Source organism: Leishmania martiniquensis, chromosome 34 (genome assembly GCF_017916325.1).
Source record: "Leishmania martiniquensis isolate LSCM1 chromosome 34, whole genome shotgun sequence".
NCBI lineage: Eukaryota > Euglenozoa > Kinetoplastea > Trypanosomatida > Trypanosomatidae > Leishmania > Leishmania martiniquensis.
Genome location: NC_090169.1, coordinates 1,513,343 through 1,530,000, shown reverse-complemented (window position 1 = coordinate 1,530,000; position 16,658 = coordinate 1,513,343). Strand labels below are relative to the sequence as shown.

General features: G+C 59.2%; 5 protein-coding genes across 5 annotated transcripts in view; all 5 read right to left on the bottom strand.

The window, feature by feature from the left end:
• The window catches only part of LSCM1_02417 (uncharacterized protein), a gene marked incomplete at both ends in the record, with an annotated part of 13,938 nt that extends 7,171 nt beyond the window's left edge, over positions 1-6,767 (bottom strand). The window contains one exon of the mRNA XM_067320000.1: positions 1-6,767. This exon is cut by the window's left edge and continues 7,171 nt beyond it. Within this exon, the coding sequence (XP_067175375.1) occupies positions 1-6,767 (6,767 nt within the window).
• Positions 6,768-8,797: 2,030 nt separating this feature from the next.
• Positions 8,798-10,876, bottom strand: LSCM1_02416 (uncharacterized protein; the record flags this gene model as incomplete). Its single annotated transcript, XM_067319999.1, has 1 exon — positions 8,798-10,876. The coding sequence occupies one exon, from the start codon at positions 10,874-10,876 to the stop codon at positions 8,798-8,800; it is 2,079 nt and encodes a 692-aa protein (XP_067175374.1).
• An 877-nt stretch (positions 10,877-11,753) lies between these two features.
• LSCM1_02415 (uncharacterized protein) lies at positions 11,754-12,095 on the bottom strand (the record flags this gene model as incomplete). Its single annotated transcript, XM_067319998.1, has 1 exon — positions 11,754-12,095. One exon carries the CDS (start codon positions 12,093-12,095, stop codon positions 11,754-11,756), a length of 342 nt encoding a protein of 113 aa, XP_067175373.1.
• Positions 12,096-13,555: 1,460 nt separating this feature from the next.
• LSCM1_02414 (uncharacterized protein) lies at positions 13,556-14,248 on the bottom strand (the record flags this gene model as incomplete). The annotated part of the gene is made up of 1 exon (XM_067319997.1): positions 13,556-14,248. One exon carries the CDS (start codon positions 14,246-14,248, stop codon positions 13,556-13,558), a length of 693 nt encoding a protein of 230 aa, XP_067175372.1.
• Positions 14,249-15,277: 1,029 nt separating this feature from the next.
• On the bottom strand, positions 15,278-16,036 carry LSCM1_02413 (uncharacterized protein; the record flags this gene model as incomplete). Its single annotated transcript, XM_067319996.1, has 1 exon — positions 15,278-16,036. One exon carries the CDS (start codon positions 16,034-16,036, stop codon positions 15,278-15,280), a length of 759 nt encoding a protein of 252 aa, XP_067175371.1.
• Between the last annotated feature and the right edge of the window lie 622 nt (positions 16,037-16,658).

The window sequence follows — 16,658 nt, the reverse complement described above, 5'->3', positions numbered from 1 at the left end:
TTGGGGTTGATGACGTAGGATTTTGTCGTGAGCCCAAGCTCTGTCTGCGCCTTGCACAGGGTGTCAATCACAGTCGACTTGCCGCCGCCGGTTGGGCCCACCACCATAGACGTGTGCCGGGTCTGCATCGTCTCGTATAGCTGCACCACCTTGTCAATCTGCTTCGGATTGATCTGGAAGCCGCGCCCCTTCAGCACATTGGAGCTCGCCTTGGCAAGGTTTTCCTGCGGGACGCGCGTCGGGTCAAGACCAGGGAACAAGTCACCCATGAGGCCTTTGAAGAGCGGCTCATCTTGGGCAATGAACTTTGGGGCGTTCATGTCACGCAGCGCGCGCATGAGCACCGACTCCTCAGACAGCTCGGAGGATCCACGCTTCAGCTGCCCCGCCATCACAAGCACCGCTTTGAGCGCCCGCAGACCCCAGTCGTAATGGTGCTGCTTCGACAGCTGGCCCTTGGCGAGGGAGTAGAGCGTGACCATCTTCCGCGCCAGCTCGCGCGCCGTTGTGAAGCCCTCGGAGAAGAGCATGTTTTCAGCGATGAGCTCCATGTCCGGTACAACCATCACCACAGGGCGAAAGAGGGCCTTTAAGTTGTCTGGGAGCTCCACACGGCCAGCATACCCGGGGTTCATCGTAATGAACGTGCCGACCGTCGGCACCAGACGGATGACACTGTCGCCGAACAAGAACTCTTTATCGCCCGCCCGCAGAGCCGCCTGTATGGAGCGCAGCTGCTCTGACACGACCGACAGCACCGGTAGCTCAATGCGGTTGAACTCATCGAAGCAACCCCACGAGCCCGTCTGCGAGAGTCCAGAGAAGATGGTGCCCATCGCCTTATAGTCGAGGCCCTCGCCGCAGTTGAAGACAACGCACTGGATCGCCATGGCCTTGGCTAGATCTTTCACCGACTCGGTCTTGCCCGTGCCTGCCGGCCCGCCAGGGGCGCCACCCAGGCAGAAGGTCAGCGCCTGCGTCAACGTCATGAAGCAGCGATCCGTCAGCGGCGTGATGACGAGGCGGCCGTTCAGGCCCATGTACTCGAACCCGTAGCGGAAGCAGCCGGTGCACTGCGCGATTGTGCAGGTGTCCACGGTCTTCTCCCAATAGAAGCGGAGCTGCGACTCCCAGTCGAACTCGCGCGCGTCCGATACCGAGTCGCGGACAAACCGATCCACAATATCTCGACCGTGCACATCCACAATGATCAGCGTGTTGATCTTCTTGCGGTACTGCTTGTCAATGTCCTTGTCCATCTCCGCGACCAGCGTGATGAGCTGATTACTCAGCAACGCCGACAGCTCTTTCACGGCACTGCGCTTGCCCCTGCGCACCTGCGCAAAGGCGTGCTCGACTTCGTACGTCCAGAAGACCTTGGCGCCAGTCAGCGTCACCATGCCATGATACTGCTTCACCCACTCCAGCCGCTGCATCTTTGGGTAGTGAAAGATGCCGGCCTTTAGAATGTCGTGGAGGGACTGCTTCGACTCATCCAGGACCGCCTGCAGCCACTCCTCCACCGGGCGGCCCTCGGTTTTCACCGGTGTACCAAAGTCCAGCCGCTCTCCTTCCTGCGACTCCACACCGCAGACGGTCTCATCGCGCTCGCTTTTAAAGATAAGACGGGCGCAGTTGTCGAACATTTTCAGCATGTGATCCTGCACCGCCTTGGCGCTACTCGTCGCGAGAATGGAGAGCAGCTCGTCGTCGGAAATGAAGTAAAAGCGCGGAAAGAGGCGGCGCTTTGTCTCGAGGTAGTTGGAGAGGTCCTTCTGGCACTCCTCCAGCTTCTCCTCCAGGTGTCGCAGCTCCTCCAAGCGGCCCGTGACGTTGCAGCAGTGGCTCACGTTTGGCGAGGCGCTCGTGTCGTTCATGATGCGGACAAATTTCTTGTCCAGCTCGTTGAACTTGGCCGCCTCCTTTGGCAACTGCTGCACAATATCCTCGTTGCCCTTGAAAATAGACTCGAGGTACTGCCACTTCTGCTGCACCGTCACCCAGACGGAGATGACGTCGCTGATCATGCTTAGGCGGCGCTCCCACATCTTCACCTCCTCGACAAACGGCTGCGCCCACTTGACGTTTGCGATGGACTGCACCTTCAGTGTGTTGTCGTCCACAGCCTCCTGAATCTCGGTCGTGTCGGTGAGGACGTCGCAGCGAGGAATGCCTTTGCGCGGAGCGTACGGAACAGGGGTGAACACTTTCTCAGCCCAGTACTGCTTAATCGCGCGAATCTCCTGCTCGATACCCTGCTCGCGGGCCGCCGCTAGCACGACGCGGTCCACCTCGTCGGTAAACCGGAACAGCTCCATCGCAATCAGCTCGCTGAGGTTTACTTGCTCGTAGTTGAAGTTCTTGCCAGTCACGTGCATGAGCTCTGTCCAGTGGCGCACCTTGAGCGCTGGGCTCTTCAACTTCGCCAGCAGCGGCAGCGAGCTTTGAAAGTTAAGGATGAGCTGATGTACGGCAGGGAAAGGGTGGATTGCGCCATAGTGCTTACCCAGAACACGCGCCTGCTTTGCCCGCTCCTCCGTCGTCGCCTCGAGGTCGGAGAGCAGCAGATCTTTCCAGCTGCTCCGGTTCCAGCGGCGCAGGTCGTTCATCCACTGCTCGTAGAGGTCGTAGATAGTCTCCACCTTTGTCAGCTCCTCGTTTAGCTGTTGCAGGCTTGTGTGCGTCGTCAGGGTAAGATCGAACAACTGCTCGGCCTTCAGGAGCTGGTCGCGCTTGACCTGCAACTCGGTGAGTCGCTGCCGCCATTGCTTCTTCGACTCATTTCCAGCCGCGAGATCGATGTCGGCGCGGCCGGGTCCAGTGCTGCGGAACTCCCTCAGCACCTTCACTCCTTCCTCGAGGAACTTGCCTACCTCCTGGATCGTCAGCTCGCGGAACTGCACCTTGCGGGGCTCCAGCGCGACGCTTGTTTGGTGCACGCGGGCCAAGGTGCAGAACCACATATCCTGCAAGCTCATCGCTAGTTTCACAATCTCGGCGTCCAGCGGGACACCGTAGTGCTGGAGCGAGCTATATACATACTCAATCTCGCGAAGCGCCTGCTCCACTTCCAGCGACGACGCCCGCGCGTTGTGGATGACCTCCAGCACAGACTTCAGGTCGGCGATGTTGTCGCACGGTCGCACCAGATCCTCGTTAATCTTCTTGATCGTATTGTAACGCTGCATCATGCGGGCACGCACCGTGTCACTCAGCTGCGCGCCCTCCATCGCCACCCACTGGTACACGTGTCCGACAAGCTCCGTGTAGAAGGGTGTCTCGTCGCACCGCATGAATCCGAAGTCGTGCACGTGGCACTCCTCGTCGAAGTCGTGTATCATGTTAAAATAGAGCTGAAACTTGGCGTCGTAGTCGATCCACTGTAGCTGATTTTTGGCCTGCTGCTCGACTGAGATCTTCTTGTCGGCCAAGAAGACGAAGCGGTATCGCTGCAGCATTTTGATGTTCGTCGCTAAGGCACCAAGGTGGGTCTGAATCGTGCGGTTCACCAGCGCCTGCAGCTTGTAAACCTGGGGTAGGTTGTAGATGTCCTGATAGTAGGTGAAGAGTGTCATATAGTCCTCCTCGGCAGGCCGCGGGATGATCTCGCCCTGCGTGAACTCCAGGCACGTCCCACGCATCCAACGCTGAAAGTGCTTCGTAGTCTCGATGATGCCCGCTTGAATTTTGTGGAAGGCAGTCGTGATTTCTTGCTGCTGTGGCGTGTACGTCGGTTCGCTCGTGAGAAGAATGGTCACCTTGAAGAGCGGCAACCGTCGGGCCGAGGCGCGCGAGGCGGTCGTGTACCCTACTAGTTTCGCAAAGCTCGCCAGAGACTTGAGCACCATCGTCGTCAGCGCGCGCCAGATACGCTGCTCCCAGTGGCGGTAGTAGGACGCTAAGTTGGAACACTTTCCGGTATGAGTGCCCAGCAGCTGGCCCTCCACCTTCGTGAGCAATGGCTTTGCCGTGCGGTAGGCCCGCATGCAGCGATCCAGTTGCTCCACGCGGCGCCGCTCAATGATGTCGACGAGTGTTTGCAGCTCCGGCAGTTCACCGCCCGCCTGCAGGAACTCGTGGTACTCGGGGATGAGGCGAGTGGAGGCGATCTTGTTCACAACCTGGGTCTGAAGGCTGTCCGCGCTCTTGCGCACCTCGCGGCTGACGTTGCGGAACTTGGTGATCGCCCTTTCACAGCTGCTCACGAAGTCAGGGATGGACAGGCTGGCCCAGTTAATGTCGCGAAAGCCCGGCTCCAGCGCCTGCTTCAGTTCCTGCACCTCGGCGGCGAGGATGGCCCGCTCTGGCCCCGCCAGCGAGCCGAGTTCATAGTTGAAACTGACAAGCATTCCATTCAGCGCGTCCACGTAGGCGTGGTAGGCCTCATCTTGCAGCGTGATGTGCAGCAGTGCCTTTGGGATTTCGAAGCCCAGCCGATCAAGGTACTTCGTCTCCCGAATGATGTCGAAGATAGACCAGTTGAAGTTCACCTTGTAGGTGCCATCCGGGTCGGCGCGAAGGACGTTCCACTTGAGCGACGCCGGCGCCGGCACCCGCACCTCCTCCCGCCAACGTAAGAAGCGCGTCGTCGAATAATCCTTCATCTGCCGCGACACCTCCACGTACCTCGCCTTTACCTGTTGCCCCATCGACGACTTGAGCATCCCCTCATGCTGGAAGCGCAGAATGGGCTTCTTGAGGCGCTGAAAGAGGGACATGCTCCAGTGAATAGCGCCGGCGACAGGCGGCTGATTTTTCGTCAGCGGCGGCGCCTCCTTTTGATCCTGAAAAATGCGGCGCACGTTCTCCACCTCGGTGAAGTACTGCGCTAGAATTCGATCCGTCTTCTCAAGCAGCAGCGCGGAGATGTCGAGGGAGTTGCCACCACGGTCAGGACGGGTGCGGATGCGCTTGAAGGAGACGAGTAGCTCAAAGGCGGACTCGGCACTGCGCAGGTCATCGTCGAAGATGCGGTTGATGAAGAGCGAGACTTCATGGTCCAGGCTGGTGACGGAGGTTAGAAAGCCGGAGAAGACGACTTGCCAGTTGTGCGTGGCGCGCCTCTCGAACGGGTCGAAGGTAAGCATGCCGAAGGGCCGCTTCAGCCTGTCCACCTCCTTGAGGATGCGCTCGATGTCGGTGGCGTCCGTCAGCACCGTTTTCAGCTGTGCGCTCAGTACGGTGGTGTAGTACTCTACTGTTTCGATCACCTCCAACAGGTCTGTGCATCTGTCCGACATGTAGTCCGTTACGCCAAACAGGCGCCGCTCATCGAAGTTCCAGTGCTGCTCCCGATCCGAGCTGTTGATCTCCTCCTGCACGCTCTTGTACGCAGCCTTCCACTTGATCAGGCATTGCTGGCCCTCCGTGACCTTGTCCTTCGCCACCCCTGACGGCAACGTCAGCACGGTGCGGAAGTCGATATGCTCGCTGACCTTCTGTGCAATGAGCCGCGCGATCTTCTCCAGCAACCCGACCATGCGCTCTTCGGTGGAATAGAAGCGCGAGATAATCCAAACCATTCGCAGTGCCGTCATCATGGAGAAGAGGGTGTCAATGATAGGCTGTAGCGAGCCCAACTTCGGGTCCACACTGTGCAGCGTTCGGAAATGGCGGTCAAGAGTTCCAAGGAACTTCACGTTATCCTTTGACTCGGAGTACATGCGAAAGAATTGCTGCAGTGTCGCGTCGATCATCGTGGCCGAGGTGCATCCCGCCTCCTTGGCGATCCTCAAGATGAACTTTGCCTGCGAGGAGTTCAGCTGCTCGTAGAGCGCGCTAATGGTGCTATACCGCTCACGCCAGTATTCGATCTCGCCCAGCGGGCCCTCTTTCTGTGGCTCTAGCGACATGGCGTAGCTGATCTCCGCCTGCCACTGCGACACCGTCGCATCCACCTGACGCAGTATGCCCTTGTTGCCCAGCGCCACCTGCAGCTGAGAATCGGTGTCCTCCAATGCGCCCAGGTCTTGTGGGATGAGCAGCTTGCGCTCCGCGCCGACCTGGTTAATGAAGCCCTCCAGCTGTGTGCCCAGGCGATTGATCCAGCTGTGGATCTCGGCGTACAGCTGGCGGTTGCTGCCGACCGCAGTGATGCCATCCGTGGCGTCCGCCCCGTTTATCGCCTCCGCTGCTGTGCCGAAGGTGGTCGACTTGGCGCTGGAACCGTCGTTCAGAGCGAGGGCCATCAGCGCTCTCCGCTTCCCAGCTGCCTGCCCCATGTCCTGTAGCAGCGGCTCGAAAACTTCCATCAATAATACATAAAACGAGTTGAGGGACGGCGCCTGCATGCCGGCCAACTCGAAGGCAAAGTGTATCGGATTCTGCGGGTTGCTTTCCCAGTCCGCGGCGTCCTCCGCGGTGATGTCGCGGTGACCCACGCGCACAAAGAAGAGGCAGCGGCTGTGGTCGGGTGGGTACAGAGCCGAGCAGGCAATATTGGCGTTCTGCACCGCACCAGAGGAAATGCGCAGCCTCTGCCCTCTTCCTCCGCCATCGCTGCTGTAATGTTGAGGAAGGGGGGCATCTGCGGCGTGCTGCAGAGGGTCCTTGAAGCAAGTATCTATCAGCTCCTTCTCACGCGCCACAATGACAAAGCACCGCTCCAATATGCCATCGACACCCACCAGCGTGGACAGCACTGTGTCCACGCTCTCCTTGTCTTGAAAGAGATCGTTGAGAGAGTCACCTGTGACGCCGTAGAGGTTCTTGCGAATCTGCTCAAACACCCACGACAGACGCGGGTCCATTTCCGCATCGGTGGCCATCCTCTGCGCCGGCATCGCTCCTGACCCTCTGCGCCGCCCCGGTACACGTCAACGCCTCTATATACGGATGCTCAGAGCAGCCGGCGGCTGCGAGCACCAAACACGATGCAGTGGACGGAGGCAGAGGGCGCCGACGAGGGGTGAGAGAAGAGAATAAGCATGAACCGCTCTAGCTATAGGAGCGGCAACGCAGCGATAGGCGTGAGAGACACTCCTCGTCGTCAGATGGCACGCGAACGCACGAGCTCGTTAGCGGGGGCGGGGGTGGGGATGGGCAGCACCGAGCAGGCGAAGCGACCGTTCACCCGTTTTCGCTGGCTTCAGAGAGGATAGCGACGCGGTGATGATACGGAAAAAAAAGGTAAAGATCAATACGCTGTCGACGCTGACGTCGTGTGTCGTCGCGCGCCGGTGTGTTGGGCCCGTTGAGTTGTGCGGTCGCCGGGTGCAGCTGCTCCAGAGCGGCGAAGGGAGGCTTTAGCGAGCCACCCCGGCCTCTTTTCTACCGGAATTTCGTATGCGTTGCACGTGTCTCGCCTGCGACAGCCAGTCTTTTTTCTTTTTCTTGGGGAGGGGGGAGCGCCACCACAGCACCACAGAAACGCACAGGCCAAAGAAAAGCGCGAGTGGCCAGAGGGGGATAATCACAGAGTTCGACGTCCGCGAAGGAGGAGAAAGAAGAGGAGGGGAAGAGAACTTTTCCTTGGCTGCAGTGGCACCAGGTCTATGAGAAATTGAAGCGGGCAGAACATGAGGCGCAAGGCGACTGCTACTGTAGCCGTACAAGTGGAGGAATGTGTGAGTGTGTGTGTGGGTGCGTGGGTGGGGGGGGTGATGCAGAATTCCCTTCTGCCAGCCATGAGTAGCTGTGCCGCTCGCCGTGAGCTCTCTCGTCCATTACACAAAGCACTTGAGACCGTGCAAACGCCTTGACAGAAAGAGCCTCTACGCTGTTCCCCTTCCCAGACCTCTTCGCTTCATCTTTGGTGGACTTCAAAAGAGGGAGAGTCATGCGCAGCACGGCGGTTGCCGAAGTAAACTATGTACTGATTCCAGAGGATACCCCGCGCACGATAAGACGATTACAGGGCGATCGGTATCCAATGCACGAAATAAAAGGGAGCGTTTTACATGACGCTTCTCGAAACGAACGTCTTTTCTGGTCTGCAGGCGCGCACATGTGTCAGTCGCCTCTTTCAAAGCGGCATGCGCAGAGGACACATCGTGAAAGCTAGCGCGCGCATAAGTCCGCTGTCGCCCACCCGCATTTCTGCTGCACTACAGCTCTGTCCTAGTTGTGGAAGATGAGCCGCCTGATCCTTGACTGGATTCAAGGATCCATCACGCAGCTGCATGCCCTTCCTCGCCTCTTCCTTGCACACGGACTGCGTAGCCGTCGCCAGACGGGTAGGAGTAAGCTACATCCCGTGATCCTAGGGGGGAGGCTACATCAGCAGCCCTGCTCGATGGCGTTGAGAGGGAGTAAGGCGGCCTCCGACTAGGGCTCTCTTAAACCTTGTGCTCTGCTTGTACGCCACCATCTGCCCCGCGGCGCGTCGATCCGCCGTCTTTCGACATGAGCTGTGGAGACGCTTCATGCTGAAGGCTAGAGAATGTGGCGGTGCCCCGCGAGCTGTTCTTGTCACGTTCCGAGCATCTGCACCTGATCACCCTACGCGACCAGATCCGGGAAACGCTGCAGGCTCCGCGCGCGTCCTTCATGTGCATGTGCGTGTGTGGGGGGGGAAGGGCGAAGAAGGTTCATCAACGACAGCCACGCCGCACCTTTTTTTGGACGCCGCCTCGTGCGCCTCTGGGACCCCTGTGGATTGCTTCGATGTGGTGCCGCATGCAGGGAATAATTTCGATTACGCGTGCGCGGACGGCTCGCAGCATGGTGAGACGTCGGGGCCTTTTTGCATCGCCGCCACAAGGGCGCACACACGCACAGAGAAACTTGAGAAAAAGGGGGCGCGTGCCAAAAAAAATCGAGAAAGCAGTAAAGATACGAGAACACCTAGTGTACATCCCTAAAAAAACCTGCGCAAGGCGTCGTCGTAGGCCGCACGGAGCTGCACGTCGGATAGGACGCTGTAGGCATTTCCTAGAACCTGAAACGCCTCGAGCGCCGCCCGCCGCTCGCTCTCCGTGGCACCAACAAGCCTGTCTGGGTGACACTGAAGGGTCAGTCGACGATAGCGCTTTCGGATCTCAGTAACGGAAGCGTCGCTGGAGACGCCGAGGACGTCGTAGTGCGTCCGCAATGACTCCGCGAGAAGATCCCCGTCGGTGCGCCTCGGTCCGGTGGGATCCGATCTGCTGCTCTTGCCGCGGCCGCCGCCGAAGTCCTCTCTCGGCGATGACCGCAGTCGTGCAGATGCGCATCGAAGCGATGCGAATACCGGAATGGAGTGCCTCTTTGCATTCGCTTTCATCTGAGCCGCCTCGTAGCGTGAGCGCTGCGCCCGAAGCTCATCAAAGATAGCGTCGACCCTCGCGTGCAAGTGCGTCGCCGCGGCGCGGTCTGCAGCTGCCTCGGCGTCTTTGCTCATCATCTGGAAGGCATCAGCCCGTAGACGAAAGGCTAGAGCACATTCTGGGTCACACTGCACGCAGCACGAGGCTTCCTTCACCACCTCCAGCAGTTGTCTCTGCATCCATTGTGCCTGGGCTCGCGCCAGGTGCAGCTCAGCGTGCACGAGCCTCGTTACCTCCGGCATCCGCAGCATTGCCGCCGTCACCGAGAGCACGAGCGGGTAGTCGCTGGCCAACATAGCACCGTCGACGCGCTTCTGTTGCGCCTCGTATGAGAGCACAAACTCGGCGAACAAGCGTGCCGGCGCGTACAACGGGCTGAGCTTCAGCACACGCTGCAGTACGGCTGCGGAGATATTGAGGTAGGCGCTGCCACACATGAACGAAGCCTTAGCGAGTAGAGTCATGGAGAAGACATAGTGCGAGATGAAATTGCCCCAAAGCTGCGCGTGCTCGACGGGTCCGGCGGATAGCGCCTCCCACAAGGGGGGTTCAGGTAGAGACGCAAGGTAGGGGAGCAGCAGTCCTCGAGCAGCCTTGGGGTCGTCCTGCTCCAGACGCACAAAGGCCAGCATGGCGCACAGCGGAGTTGCCTGAATCCAGCTCCGCGCGACGGCACTACTGTCCAATATTCGCGCTGCGTCGCCCCAGCGCCGCGCCGATACGCACTGGCGAAAGGACGCCAGAGAAGGTATGACGCTATGTTGCGCTGCCGAGAGCAGGAAAGGAGTGCCCGAGGGGTCTTCTGGCAGCAACACACCTTCCCCATCTCTCAGTCCCGGCAGCCTCTCCAGCAGCTCCCTTGCATCCTTGTACAGCTCGCGCATGACAAGCGCACCCAGCAGCGCATGTAAGACGCGGCTATGTAGAGCTTCCTCGGACGTGCTGAGTGGAGAAGAGCCGCTGCCGCCTTGTAGGTGTCGGTGAAGCGACACGACCGCTATGCCGTCCTCGCAGCACTCCTTGAACCGAAGTAAGGCATAGCTGCACAAGCAGCGATAGCTGAGAAGGTAGAAGCGGCGTTTCTCTCCCTCCACCTCCACCTTTGTCGCGTCATCGCCGACAGAGAGCAGCGAGGAGACAAGAAAATACACATCAACGTACTCCTGCCGCGCATGTAGCGACTCCACCGCGCTCGTGTAGGAAAGGCGAGACCCCGCTTCATCCTGACCTGCAGCTCGTTGAAGAGCCCCCAACGTGGAATCGTCGCTGGTGCTCGACTTGCTCGAGGCGAGGCGCTGCCCAGGAGACTTGATGGGCTGCAGTGATGAAAGCGGGCATGGCCGCTCCTCCGTCGCCGTGAGATGAGCCACACGTGATTTGCGGGTCATACACCGCGCATCCTCGAGGGCGGCGCTCGATGCTAACATGTGGGGGCTCCTTTTCGCATCGCTGCCGCATTGGATCGTCGCCGGCGTCTGCAGCACTGGGAGCTTGACTTCGGCCGAGGTGAAGCGCCGGTACGTCTGTGAGACGCATCGGGTAGGTGCTAGCGATACCGCAGCGGGCATGCCGGCCAGCGCTGAGCTTCGCACAGGCACAGGACGGGATGCGTCGCGTGTGGAGCGGTGCATGCGCAGGAAAAAAAAGAACCTCAGGTGAGTTGCACCGAAGCTGTGCGTATTCTCCACAAAAGAGCGAGCGAAAGAATGGCGGCTCACATCGGTGAGAGGGAGTGAAGGTAGACGGATGGCGGGGGGACGAGGATATGGGCCACGCCGCATTGCCTTCGTTCATTCCAGAGGACAGCGCCGCGCACGCACCCGATTGAGAGACGACCGCAGGCGGCGGGTGGGGGACATCGCAAAGGAAAGCGGGGGCGGCAGAAGGGCGCAGAAAAGATGCACAGGAGAAAGAGACATGGGGAGATGGGGAGTGCGCAGGAGCGCGTCCAAGGCGGCACTTCAGGGCAAGGAAAGTAAGCCCTGGCCGATGCCGCCGCTCTGGAAAGCGTTGAGCGAGGGTGGCGAAGACGACGAGCCTCGCTGCCCGGTGACATCCCTTATGGAGTACGAGGCCTCCCGCCCTTTCTCTTCGCCTCCGTGAAAAAAAAAAGGCGCGCATCCTCTCCTCTCCAACGCCGTCTATCCTCCGCCACCTCACCATCTGTCCTGCCGCAGCATCGAAATACGCCTGTGCGGCGACGGCGATACTTTGCATTCGCAGCGCCTTCGCTGCTTCATTTCCTCTTTTTTGTCAACATTTTAACGACGACACAAACGATGCTGATCGCGTCCGGCTATGGGAACACGATGGCACCATCGAACAACCCTGCACAGACATATCTGCGCCGATCCCATAGATGTCGGCGCGCAAACGGGCGCGAAACACAAGTGCACGTTTCACGCCCAACACCCCGCCCATTCGGAGATGACTCCAGCCCCCTTTGGCAGAAGTGTTCGAAAAGGAACAAAGACACACCGCCGGCTTTGTCTCCGGTGTTCTCTCTCCCTACGAGTTGCGCAACCGCTTGCGCGATGCGCCGAATCCCTTGCCGTCACCACGCGTATCCTTCGCCTTGGACACGGCCTCGCCTGCACGGAGCAACGCAGGGCTCGTCTGCAGTGCGTCGGGCAACTGAAAAAAAACAATGTTGGACCCTCGCACGAAGACGGAGTCCATTTTCGTCTCCTTACCACCCCGTGCTGTCTTGGTGGCGTCTTTCAGCAGCACATTCATGTTGCTCTGCAATTCCTCTACGGTGCCGTGGTACACCTCGCCGGTGGCGACTTCTATGGAGACCTTGAGGTGCAGTGCATCGAAAAGCACCTTCATCGGAATGCTTTCGGCCATGGCTCCCGTCTGCGCGCGCCCCGCTGTATGTCACCGCTTCAGCCCCGATGAGCCAACAGCACGCAAGTAAACACACACACAAGAAAAAGGCGCGCCGCTGCCTGGCCCTTCGCCTTCCACACGCTTGCTTTGCCCGAGTGGCACTCGGGGGACGAAGTGAAAGGAACCTGCCGCTCTCCGTGGCCAGCCGACACGCGCGTACGCAGCGTCGAAGGTACGCAGAAAGACAGAAACCGCAGCAGCGCCTGGGATACCACGAAAGGTTCAAACAAGCACACTCGAAAAAAAACTTTTGGCCGCTGCGCTAAACCAGGAGGGGAGCACTAGGGCAGAGACTGTACAGATCGCTGCGCACGGCTGCTGCTCCTCCGTCTATTCTGTCCTTCGCTTTTTCTTTTGTTGCGTCAATTTGGCCGATTCCACCTGCCTCGTTAGTGCGGCAGGTCGAGCGGCAGAGTCAGGGGGAGCGAGGTAAAGAGGAATGCACAGCGACATTCGTGTCGGTGGTGAGCAGAGAGGCGGGGAGAGAAGCGATAGAGAACGATGCGATACTGCGAGCGCATTCACCAAGGGAAGTTGAGACAGAACGAGAAGGCGGCACGTATCCGCAGCAGACGCAGAAGGCGAGACGCCACCCGCCATCATTGCTGCCCATTCCGTTCCTGTAAAGCAGTCGAGGTCAAGCGCAACGCCACGGAGAGCATAAGGGGCCGCTTGATGGTCACGGAGCGCTACCCGCACCACTACCCCGCCTGCATACATTGCGAAGGACGCACATCACTTTTTTGTGTGTATGGGGAGGGTTTCCGCGTGCGTGCGCACATGACAACTGGCTGCAAATGCATTAAGGGGCCGCTCGCACACAAGAGCGGTGCGCGCTTGACTGTTTCTTGAACGATGCCGCTGACAGGAGATGCACGCAAGCACGGATGCGCGCCTTTAACGTGGCAAAGACACAAATGCCAACACACACACACAAAGGGAAGGCACGCGCACAAAAAAAAAAACGTCTGCAGAAGGCGAAGCAGATGTCTGCGACGGCAGGGAAGGGGCGGGGGGAGGGCGCCTACAAACGGCAAGAAGGAAAGAGAAAGCGACGCAGGTGGGCGACATGCCACTTGTCCGATGGGCAAAGAGAGAGAGAGAAGGCACGAGTGTCGCATGAAAAATGCAAAAGGCGAAGAGATCCGCCCTCCTCTGAAGGGGTCGGCAGCCACGCACTCAGGTGTGCGTGTTCACGAAAGGGGGTGGGAAAGGGAGGGAGAGGAGGAGGAGAGGGGCTTCGCATGCCGCTGTTGGCACTGTGGACCACCGTATAGCGGATTCTCCCGCTCTGTCACCCTATCGAGATGCAAAAAAAGAATGGGGCCGTGTGATATGGCACCACCGAACGTGCAGCTGTGTCGCCGACGTCATGTCCAAGGGAGCGTATCGCAACTCAGCTGCACCATGTTGGCGTCTCAATACACAGCTTGCTTGCCTGCGATCATCGGCGCGCGCTCGTGGGTGTCCAGCAGCTGATAGATGACACTGGCGATGAAGGCTCCGCCGATCGGGGCGATCCAGTAAACCCAGGCGTATAAGAGCGGGTCGCAGTTCTTATACACGCACAGCACCAGCTGCGTCCCCGTCGCGACGGCTGGGTTGAAGGCGCCACCGGTGAAACCGCCGACCGAGAACCCGGCCGCCATGAGTGTCATGCCAATGGCGAAGCCGTAAAAGTCGTTGGAGCGCTGGCGAGAGAAGCAAACGTGCAAAACCACCGAGGTGAGTGCAAACGTGTACACAAGCTCGCACAGGAGCGCCTGCCACGTGCTTACTAAGTCGCTGTTCGGAGTCGGTGCCGGGATGTTCAGGCCGATAATGGCAGACGCGTAGAGTGAAGCGCAGAAGGAGCCGATGAGCTGCATCAAGATGTACAACACCGTCCGACGCAGCGTCATTTTGCGATTGATAAAGGCTGCGAAGGAGATGGCGGGGTTGAAGTGGGCACCACTGATGTACCCAAACGTGAAGCACATGGCCGCCAGCATGAAACCAATCGGGATCGGTGCAAGCGCGCCAACCCCGACGGAGGCCAGGGTGATGGTGAGCACAAACAAAAACGTTCCAACGAACTCCGCCACCAGCTGGCTAAAGAACTCAGAGAGCATTGTGCGACAGCTTCTACGAGAAGCGCTGCCTTGAGGTGAAAGGCAAACAAAACGAAGCCATCAAGCAGCGAGAGAGGAATGAGGAGAGGAGGTGGGGGGGCGTGAGTGTAACGTGGGGGAAGGGAGCAGGAGGAAGGGGGCTGTGGTCTTCGAGGGCACCGGAAAGGATGCGCCGAGCATGGAAAGGCAACGTGAAACGGCACCACCGTCTGAGCAAATGGAAGCGCAACACAGGGGCACCCGCTCACACAGGCAGTGATTCGACCCTCTTATCGCTGCCTTCTGGAGACCTTTTGTTCATCGCAGCGGCTGGACGCCCAACCGCGCTGCGCGGAGGTGGAGGAAGAGAGAGGAGAGAGGAGAGGGGCTACGGAGGGCGACAAAAAAAGTGTCGGCCTACCGTTTCTGCACCCACGGCGGCTGGCTTGTGTGTATGTGTGCGTATGAGTGGGTGTGCCTGCAGGAGGTGCATCCCCACCACCCACCCCCGCCCACGCACAGGCACACAAGAGAATAGAACGCAAAGCAGGCGAAGGCGATGAAAGAGCAGAAGCCGAAAAAGACGCGGAAAGAGAGGAACAGCGAGGATGACTGCGAGGCAAGGGAGAAGAAACGTAGGGTGCCGAGAGAGGGGGAGAGATCGGGAAGCCTCGCGCCTTCGGCAAATTGGATGCCGCCCTGGACTGCTACATGGCTGACAACAGAGAAGCGTGCTGGTGGAACAACGTCAAGTGCCTTTCGTTTTTTTTGGCGTTAAGTTTGCTTTTCTTTGAAGGCGACTGCCCGGTCCGGCTGGGCGTTGCTCTTTTTCTTTGGTGGCGCGGCTCGCATCGCAAGGCCGAGGTGAATCTTCTGCATGCGTTGAGTGGGGCAGGGGGAAGGGTGAAAGAAGCAGGAAAGCTCCTCTTGCGTGGGCGCACTGTACGGTTGTATAGACGGGGGTGCGATATGGGACGAGTGACAAGCAAGCCTCATCGCCGGTGATGGCGGGCAACCGCTGCAGTGCTGAAATGGGTACCGCCTGACCCATCACCTCCTTTCCTTCCCAGCCCTCGGCGTGCCTCTTTCTGTTTCCTCCGCGCTGTCCGCCTCCGTCACGCACAGCATGGCAAGCGACCGCCAGTCACTGTCGTAGAGATCGTCGCCGGCGGCCTGAAGCAGCCCCTGCAGCCGGTGTGGAAACTCACGCTTCACGCAGCCAACCCAGAAGAAGCGGGACACCTCTGGTAGAAACAGCCACGTCTGCCACGATCGGCATACATTCTCCGCCTCCATGAAGATTTCTTCCACCGAGAGGAATGCAAGGACAGAGAAAACGATGGTCAGCTGCGTGAACCACGCCCCTGCTGCGTTTGGCTGCGGCGCTACTGTCCTGCTCAAGGCGTGATCGGCGGTCGAGAGAGAAGGGGTTGTGGACCGCACCGCTGGCCGAGCGTTTTCCCTTGCCGTCAAGAGACTGGCCAAAGTGGTGGCAAAGTTCTGCAGGATTGTGTCTTCATCTAGAAGCGCCTTGGACTCGGTTGGCTGAAGGTTGATGTGCGCCCCCGTGAACTCAAGGCTGCCAGAGACAGCATCGATCACTCGGCAGGCTTCCTTGACCTCCCCTAGCGTCTCCTGAATCTGCACATGTGCATCCATCAGAGCCGCTACGATATCATCTGTGAAGAGCAAAGGATTGAGACGAACGATGTCCAGCCGGCCCGCCGGAGTGCGCGCCTTGAGATATCGCACGAAGAGCTCTGGAACGCCCAACGACCCTCCGCGCGTTGTCGCGCCAAGCTGCGACATGAGGTACTGTCACCGTGTCGCGAGCGAAAGAGGAGGTCTGCTCCTCTTTCCGTGGGGTTGACAAGTGAGTGCTGTCACTCTAAATCGACCCGGTGTGTGCGTGGCGGTGGTGACGGTGACTGGGGCGGTACAATGCGCATAAGCCTTCGCTTCGCCAATGGTGTCCAGAATGTAACACGAGCCCCTCCCCCTTACACGGATCTGTACGCGTGAGCCTGCATGCTAGCGTGATTGCGACGGCAAAGTGGAAAGTTTATCAGAGACGAGAGGAGAGGAGGAGACGAGGAGGAGAAGGGGTAAGTGGACGTTTCGGCATCAATGCGCCCCAAATCGAAAACAGAGACGAGTGCACACCGGCAACCTCACACACGCGGCATGTGAGTCCATCTCCCGCAGGACGACACACATGCAATGGATAACGCCAGTGAAAAGCGTGAGCGGCATGAAACGACAAGTGCCACAGTCGTGAAGCGTGCGACGCTCCCTTTCCCTTTTCTTTGGATGTCGTCCCTGTCCCTCCCTCTCTCTCTCTCTCGTTTTCTGCAAACTAAACACTAAAGCGCTGCCAGAGGAGAGGGGGAAGGGGGGGTGAAGGTGGCCACCCGCTGAGCATTCCTCGCCC